At 39.4% G+C, this 9,244-nt stretch overlaps 1 protein-coding gene across 4 annotated transcripts in view; it reads left to right on the forward strand.

Annotated features, from left to right (window-relative positions):
- LOC107754330 (inner centromere protein A-like) overlaps positions 1 to 9,244 on the forward strand; it is a 17,611-nt gene that overhangs the window by 3,898 nt on the left and 4,469 nt on the right. For 2 of the 4 annotated variants that reach the window (XM_016570735.1, XM_016570736.1), the window contains exons 4-11: positions 1,432 to 2,033; positions 2,677 to 2,728; positions 2,844 to 2,916; positions 7,228 to 7,363; positions 7,458 to 7,494; positions 7,582 to 7,669; positions 7,913 to 8,050; positions 8,159 to 8,176. In XM_016570735.1, coding sequence (XP_016426221.1) covers positions 1,432 to 2,033; positions 2,677 to 2,728; positions 2,844 to 2,916; positions 7,228 to 7,363; positions 7,458 to 7,494; positions 7,582 to 7,669; positions 7,913 to 8,050; positions 8,159 to 8,176 — 1,144 coding nt within the window. The remainder of the gene's footprint in view (positions 1 to 1,431; positions 2,034 to 2,676; positions 2,729 to 2,843; positions 2,917 to 7,227; positions 7,364 to 7,457; positions 7,495 to 7,581; positions 7,670 to 7,912; positions 8,051 to 8,158; positions 8,177 to 9,244) is intronic. The other 2 variants (XM_016570738.1, XM_016570737.1) reach the window with 2 other exon arrangements.

The following is a 9,244-nucleotide window of genomic DNA, read 5'->3' on the forward strand; positions in this document are numbered from 1 at the left end:
GTTTTGTGTGTGTGTGTGTGTGTGTGTGTGTGTGAGAGAGAGAGAGAGAGACAGGGTCGCATCACAGTGGAGTCAGCTGTCTTAACCGTGGCTTGTGTACTGCAAACACATACCAGCTTCCTCACTGTGTCTGTCACGCGACTCTGTTCCCCAGAGTAAAGACATTGCTCTGTCTTTACATTTATTTTGAAAGATGAAGGTCGCGATTATGGTAAGGGGCGTTACATTTACGACGTGTGCTTGTGGTGTTCGGCCAATCACAGTGCACTGGGTCAGCTGGCCAATCAGAGCGGACTGCGCTTGTCAAAGGAGGGGGCTTTGTAGAAAACGAAGCGTTTGAGAGAGGCGGGGCATAGAGGACCTACAATAATGTACAGTATTTGAAAAATAATGTGTTTTTTGAACATTAAAGCATGTCAACATATTCTGTTACACCAAATACACAAAATAATGATCTTTAAAAAAGCATCATATGACCCCTTTAATAGAATATTCATTTAATTAATATTAATTTGTAATTGTGCATTCCTGTAGGGCTGCACCATAATGAATCTAAAAATGAGATATTATGTTAATACATATACATTTTATTTATACGGTTGTATATATACAGTACATAATGCACAAATCTGTACATAAGTCTTATGTTCCAGATGTATACTACATTATTATCATTATTACTATTATTATATACATTTTGTAAAATAAATTTCCTGATAAATTGTGATTTAAAAAAAAAAACACTCTAGGTTTGCTTTGCCTGTTTGTAGTGCTGCACAATTTGCAATTTTATATATCTGTATGGCTGTAAAATAAAAATACTTTTTTTTATTACTAAATAAAAATATTAAACAACAATATTATGATTGTAATTTCACTGTAAAATATGAAAATTGAGTTTTTATATTTTTTCTTTATTTATGGTACAAATGTAAGATTACAATGCTACTATTTTTGGCTGTCTTAATTTAGTTCAAATGTGAACACATCAAACATTTTTGACAGAAAACTGCTTGTGACCTTAAAGCTTCTCTAATATATTTAGCAGCCTTTGCGATTTGATAAAAATATCACAAGTTCGATTTTATTTGGATTAATTGTGCAGCCCAACGTTCCTGTAGTTCAAACAGTAAAGCGAGACGCCAGCAACGCCAAGGTCATGGGTTTGATTCATAGGAAATGCATCAAATGTTTACTTTGAATGTAATGCAAGTCATTTGAATAAAGGCATCTTCAAAATGCATAAATGAAATAAAACAAAAACAATCTTAATATTAAATGTTTTTCTGGTTTTGATATCAGTCTTTGTAAAGCTCGTAAAACTCCAGCACTATCAAAACATTATTCTGTTTAACTTTCCTTTAATATACATTAGAATTGGCATATTTTTTCTATAGTGATAAAGTTTATGATGTCTTTGTCTCTCTGTAGTTTCTCCAAGGGGAAACGCAGCAACCTGCGTCGTTCTTCGGTCCAAATGACCCTGAACAGCATCTCTGAACTTGTTACGCCACACGTGCCGAACGACAGCTCTAAGAGCCTGATGGAGGAACCTGCTCGTCGCACACGCCGCAACAAAACCACCGCCCCGGCTGAAACCGAACCTGTCAAACGCAGCACCCGAAACAAAGGCGGCGCCAAAGCCAAGGAGGTGGAAGAAGTGGCAGGGAACATTCCAGAAGTGAAAGAAGCCGTTGAGGTGCAGGATTCAGGCTCCAATCAGCATCAGGTCCTGGTGTCTGAAGCCATGGTGAGGATTCCCTCCTCGGAGAGTCTGTGTGCAGATTCACTGCTGAACGCTGGTGTGTCTCCGGGACGATCTGCTAATAAAATCCCCATCGCTGCATCTGGGTTGCAGACAACACCTCAAGGCTCGTCTCGGACGTCAGTTCGGCGCTCGCTGGTGGTGCGCCGTTCTCTGGTGGGCCTCAGGCATAGCATGACCCAGGAAGCTGTTCGCAGGGCATCCCGACGCTCTTTCCTGAAGAAGAAAGCCAGACTGGGAAACTCGACCTGCAGCAGCTCCGTCAGCGGTGAGACTAAGCTAAACTCGTATCAATTCGAGTCACCAACTCTGATTGTAAATTAATAGCTTGAGGCCAGTTTGAACACCTTAAAGGGATACTTCACCCCAAAATGAAAATTGTCATTAATCACTTACCCCCATGTCGTTCCAAACCCGTAAAAGCTTCGTTCGTCTTCGGAACACAATTTAAGATATTTTGGATGAAAACCGGGAGGCTTGTGACTGGCCCATTGACTGCCAAGTAAATAACACTGTCAAGGTCCAGAAAAGTATGAAAGACATCGTCAGAATAGTCCATCTACCATCAGTGGTTCAACCGTAACGTTATGAAGCGACGAGAGTACTTTTTGTACGTTAAGAAAACAAAAATAACAACTTTATTCAACAATTCGTCTCCTCCGTGTCTCTCCGCATCACCGTAGCGCGTTTTCCAAGTTTTCATCCAAAATATCTTAAATTGTGTTCCGAAGACGAATTAAGCTTTTACGGGTTTGGAACGACATGGGGGTAAGTGATTAATGGCAGTTTTCATTTTGGGGTGGAGTATCCCTTTAAATAGGATTTATCTCTTTATCATTTGTGCTGTTTAAAGTGAATAAGTTTCTTTGTTAACTTTATGATGACATTTATGTCCTCATTGCTCTTTCCAGAGGACATTTGTATGGATGATGGAACTGAGGAAATGGAGAACAAAGAAGAACAGTGAGTGCTTTTGCTTTCTGTTTCAGTTGTTGAATTGTTTCTTCTGGGATTCAAACCCACTACCTTTCAGTTATCAGTTATGATATTTTAACACTGTTTCACGGTTCTGTTTTAGGATTGATGCACCACAAATGGTGACCGAACCAGCCACTGAAACCAAACCTGAACCAGAAATCGTCCAAACTGAGGTGAGAAGAACTTTCTGCTGTGGTTTTAATTTACCTTTGCTAATAAGAGAGACACAAGAGCCAGATTTAAGGCCCATTCACACCAAGGACAATAACTACAAAGACAAAGTTTTCTAAATTGTCCTAAATTTAAGAAAATAGCACCACAGCTATAACAATGATGTTACAGAGGAACAGTATAATTGATCATTTTCAAACAACTTTTTGCAGCTGATGAACGATACAGACATCGACAGCAATCAAAATTCACTCAACTTCAAAGAGCTTGAGCATTTAAAGCAGCAGACGACAAAACTGCAGCGCTCTTCTAATAAATATCCTCATATACAGTACTGTGCAAAAGTGTTTTCAACAACAAAAAATGGTTTTAAGCCAGTTATTTCTATCTTTTGCTGTAGTGTGTCAATAGGAAATATCAGTTTACATTTCCAAACATTACTTTTGCCATTAATTGTAATAATCCAGTGAGATTTTTGTATGCACAAGGATCTCGCGTTTGTTGTTATCTTGCTCACCGTCGTTGTCATCCTATTTGAATTATGCTCGGGATTGCGCATCAGGCGCGCCATCGTCGTCATCCAACCGGACAATTGGCAATCTGATAATGCAAGAGGACAATAGAAAACTGTCAGTTTATCAATTAAAGTCAGTTCATTGTTGATTAAGTGATGTCATCGTCCAGCGCAGTTCAGTTCTCTTCAGAAATTGTGTCCCCAACTAAGCAAACCAAAGGCGACAGTGGCAAGGAACCAAAACTCCATCGGTGACAGAAATGGGGAAAAAACCTTGGGAGAAACCAGGCTCAGTCAGGGGGCCAGTTCTTCTATGTGGTTTAATTCCAGGCTGCAACACAAGACCGATTGAGCAGAGGACTGCCATTAATTGTAATAATCCAGTGAGATTTTTGTATGCACAAGGATCTCGCGTTTGTTGTTATCTTGCTCACCGTCGTTGTCATCCTATTTGAATTATGCTCGGGATTGCGCATCAGGCGCGCCATCGTCGTCATCCAACCGGACAATTGGCAATCTGATAATGCAAGAGGACAATAGAAAACTGTCAGTTTATCAATTAAAGTCAGTTCATTGTTGATTAAGTGATGTCATCGTCCAGCGCAGTTCAGTTCTCTTCAGAAATTGTGTCCCCAACTAAGCAAACCAAAGGCGACAGTGGCAAGGAACCAAAACTCCATCGGTGACAGAAATGGGGAAAAAACCTTGGGAGAAACCAGGCTCAGTCAGGGGGCCAGTTCTTCTATGTGGTTTAATTCCAGGCTGCAACACAAGACCGATTGAGCAGAGGACTCTTCTGGTTCTTGTGGTCTTGTTCCTAAGGCCGACGAAGTCATTGCCGAGGATCTGTCTCTAGGGCTCTGCATTTGACATTGAGAGCATAGGTAGTAATTTAGATATATTTTTAAGATGGAAAAATGTGGTTTTACAAATGCTAGAAACATGACTTTCAAAGGAAAGGTTGCTATCAAATAGCACACCTAGGTTCCTAACTGATGACGAAGACTTGACAGAGTAGCTATCAAGTGTTAGATAGTGTTCTAGATTATTAAATGCAGAGGATTTTGGTCTGATAATTAAAACCTCTGTTTTTTCAGAATTTAGCAGTAGGAAATTACTAGTCATCCCGTTTTCAGTTTTTTCTATCAGCTATGCATTGTTAGTTTTGCGAATTATGTTTCATCGGGCCACGAAGAAATGTATAGCTGAGTATCATCAGCATAACAGTAAAGCGTGAAAAGCAGCGGTCCTAGTACTGAGCTTTGATATTTGAGATCGGTCTGTAATTAACTAATTCTCCAGGATCAAGTTGTTGTTTTTTAATGAGAGGCTTAATAACAGCCAGTTTGAAAGTTTTTGGGACATATCCTAATGACAATGATGAATTAATGATATTCAGAAGAGGATCTATAGCCCCTTTCACGCCAGAGGAACCTTTTTATAGTTCCTAGAGCTATTGGCGGAAGTACCCAGATGCTCGCGCGTTCGCACTGCAGGAACTAGGAATGATTTTAGTTCTAGGAACTCCTTTTTCGGGAACTAAATTAGCTCCTACTTCAGAGTAGGGTCTAAACCCGTGCTATAGGAACTACCAGTGATGTAAGTGTACGCTGATTGGCTGAACGCATGTGGGAAAACGCCAGCACCCGCCATTTTTAGAAATCCGGATAAACACACAACAGTTTATTATTCACGGAGCAGTTTACAGTAGGCCACAAGAAGGAAAACGGCGATAAGTGGACCGACGCCGAAGTCCAAGCACTTCTAAACATTTATGCTCTTTTCTCAGACTCGATCATAGAAATGCAAGTTGCCGTAGTAGTCCTCTGATTTGCTCTTTCTATCGCATAACTTCTACTTCTACATTCTATCTCCATATCACGAAACCCAGTATATAAATCAAAAACACAGCTCCGATCACGGTGCCTCCATCCTTTTGTTGTTTACGTTGCTGAATGCTGCGCTTAAATGGCGTTGCTGTCACTTCTGAGTTCCTGTTGGCGGTGCGAATGCAACCAGGAAAATGGCCTGGGGGAACTACCCGACCGGCTAGTTCCTATAACTTAGTTCCAAGAACTATGTGGTGCGAAAGGGGCTTATGACTTTTGGAAGCACCTCTTTTAGTAGCTTAGAATGGAATAGGATCTAACATACATGTTGTTGGTTTAGATGATTTAACAAGTTTATACAATTCTTCCTGTCCTATAGCAGAGAATGAGTGGAATTGTTCCTCAGGGAATCTATAGTGCACTGTCTGATGCAATACTGTAGCTGACGGCTGCATGGTTATAATTTTATCTCTAATAGTATTGATCTTGGAAGTAAAGAAGTTCATAAAGTCATTACTGCTGTGCTGTTGGGAAATGTCTGCGCCTGTTGATGCTTTATTTTTCGTTAATTTAGCCACTGTACTGAATAAATACCTGGGGTTGTGTTTGTTTTCTTTTAAACGAAACTGAAAGTAAGCAGATCTAGCAGTTTTTAAGGCTTTTCTGTATGTTGAAGTACTTTCCCTCCATGCAATACGAAATACCTCTAGCAACCCTCTACATTGCGAGTAAATCACTCGCATATGCGACTAAATCTTCACTCTGGGCGACTAAATGATGTCTAATATTAGCCAATTGCTAATAAATTCTCAGATTTTACTCGCCAGTGTGTGAGTTGGAGGCTAAGTATAAGTTTAGCTCATAAATATTTTCACTCGCCGTCTCTGACTCTCCGCCAAGCGATCTGTGCTGTTCTTCAGTTCATCTGAATGGATGTGCAACCAGTGGTGTAGTGGAGGATATACGCAGGTATACGGCGTATACCCACTTCTTTATCATAGCCAATGGCAATTCAATTGCCAAGGTGTTCGTAGAGGGCTGCCTCTAGTTTGGTTTTCTTCCAGCTGTGCTCCATTTTCTGGGCTGCTCTCTTTAAGGCGCGAGTGTGCTTGTTATACAACTGTGTCGGACTGTTTTCCTTAATCTTCTTTAAGCATAAAGGAGCGACTGTGTCTAAAGTGCTAGAAAGAGAGTCAGTAGTTTCTGTTACACCATGTTTTTCGGAGCTATTGGATATGCTGAGGAATTGAGACAAATCGGGAATGTTATTTACAAAGCAGACTTTTGTTGTAGAAGTGATGGTTCTACCATATTTGTAACAAGGAGTTGAATTTGCAGCTTTAGCTATATGGAGTATACATGAGACTAGATAATGATCTGAGATATCTTCACTGTGATCGTATTAAATCTAAAGTATGATTATGACAATGAGTAGGTCCTGACACGTTGTCTAATCCCAATAGAGTTTAGAATGTCTTTAAATGCTGATCCCATGATTCTTCATGTCATTCCAGATGGACATGATGATGGTGAGATCAGATCTCTGTGTGTTGTCAGACTTGTGCATACAAAAATCTCACTGGATTATTATAATTAATGGCAAAAGGAATGTTTGGAAATGTAAACCGATATTTCCTACTGACACACTACAGCAAAAGACCGAAATAACTGGTCTGCATTTCTCAAAAGCATCTTGAGATAAGTTGATTGTAGAGACCATTGGTAGCAATGGATCTACGATCTACTTGGGCTTATGATGCTTTTGGGAAATGCAGCCCTGGCTTAAAACCTTTTTTTTTTTTTTTTGTGAATATAGTAATGGCATAAGACTTGTGCAAAGTACTGTAGTTAACTTTATAGTTCTTAGTGTGAACAGGCCTTGAGCAAACGGTTATTTCTGGTATGATGTTTGAAACTATTTTATTGCATGGTGCAATTTGTAAATAACTGCTGGCTGCGTGATTTCAAAGGAACCTGAACCCGAGAAGACTGAAGAAAAGGAACCTGAGGTAAACGAATACAAAGTTCCAGAAGAGATTGCTGAATCTCCCAGCACCACTGAGAACTATCGCTTCACACGATCCATGGCTCGTACTTCAGAAACAGGTGCATGTCTAACAGATCTGCTGATATTATATACAGAACGTATAATTGGGTTGACAAGTAAGATTGAAATTATTTATATATTTTCCTGTTATAGATGACAGTGGAGGGTCAAAATCCAAAGGAGATGGCCGGTGAGCACACCATTAATTAGTTTTCCTCATTATAGTTAGTGGATCTATGCCGTTTGTTTTCTAATAGTCTTTGTACTTTTCTGTCAGGCCTACACGCTTAGGCTCAAAGCGTCACGCAGCTCAGGAAATCAACACACCCAAGAAGAAACAATCTCCTTCAAAGAAGTGCCTTACGGTATGAGCATCTCTGACCACAATAATGCTGCCCATCCACCAAAATGAAGCCACAACAGTCTTTTGAGTCTTGTTGAGAAGAAAGGCTTTCCGCAGAAGTCCACATGATGATTATCTGTGGGTTTTCTGCATTCGTAAAAAGGTTTTTTTTAATGATTTGTGGCCAGCTTCTTGAGGATTGAATTAGCAAATTTTTGATCAGACCAGACAATCCATTATGTGTCCATTTGTTGTGTCCCTGTAGAGTATCACTCCACACATGCGCTCGTTCGTGCACACTGTGCAGAAGAACCAGATGCTGATGATGACGCCTGGCTCTCTGGGCCGCAGCACCATCATGAAGTCCTTCATCAAACAATCTGCCACCAAAACTGACATCAAGGTGAGCAGGGATATTTTTGTATTTCTGAGTAGTGTAATATGTTGGGTTGCATCAGCTGTAAATGTAGAAGTTTAGTTGGTAATTGTACTTCCTGTCTGTCCCCCTCAGTTGGGCTCTGGCTCTGTGGTGAGTATAAACACAGTGAATCCAGACTGAGGTCATTTCCATGTCAGTCAAAACTATTTATTTCTGTTTGACTATTCCTGAATTATGATTGGCCATTTGTTGTTGGTTACTTACACCAGTGTTTCCCAACCGGGGTGCCGTCTGTCGAGAGCAGGGGTGCAGTGTAAAAAAAATCATTTTTTAATACTTTTACATTGCTAAAATGTTCAAAAAAGCATCTATTATATAATATCCATTTCTGATGTCGCCAATTATTAGAGATGCACCGAAATTTCGGCTGCCGAAAATTAGTTCACCGCTCAGGATTCACTTTCACGTGGTGTGACGCTCTGCGTGTTATCCCGCTCTATGTGTGTGCGCTCCGCTCAGTCGCTTAGTTATAATGGTAATTAAATAATGTTTACGTATGTATAAAAGCCTACATTAAAATCTGTCATATAAATTGGTCTCTTCATTAGAAATTACCCTACTGATTGCCACCATTGATGGACAAAATTTAATAATATTAAAAATATCTGTATGACATTATATTCTGCAGTTCTTCCCTGCTGTACCGAATATCTATACTTTTCAAATTATCATATCGAAGTTAGAAATTCAAATATTGTGACAAAATTAATTTTGTAGGGTGCCACAAGTTTGTTAAAATTTCCAAAGGGTGCCGCGACTAAAAAAAGGTTGGGAAACACTGACTTACACTACCGTTCAAAAGTTTGGGGGTTCGTAAGATTTTTATTTTTATGGTTCTTAAAGAAATTAATGCTTTTATTCAGCAAGTTTGCATTAAATTGATCATAAATTGAGCTTTTCTTTTGAATTTGTATTATTAATTAAAGAGTCCTGAAAAATAAAATGTATCTCGGTTTCCACAAAAATTAAGCCGCTCAACAGGTTTTCAACATTAATAATCAGAAATGTTTCTTGAGCATGAAAACGGCATATTAGAATGATTTCTGAAGGATTATGTGACACTGAAGACTGGAGTAATGATGCTGAAAATTCAGCTTTACATCACATGAATTTCATTTTTAAATATATTCAAACAGAAAACAGTTATTTTAAATTGTA

Source organism: Sinocyclocheilus rhinocerous, unplaced genomic scaffold (genome assembly GCF_001515625.1).
Source record: "Sinocyclocheilus rhinocerous isolate Xijiao unplaced genomic scaffold, SAMN03320098_v1.1 scaffold561, whole genome shotgun sequence".
Lineage (NCBI taxonomy): Eukaryota > Metazoa > Chordata > Actinopteri > Cypriniformes > Cyprinidae > Sinocyclocheilus > Sinocyclocheilus rhinocerous.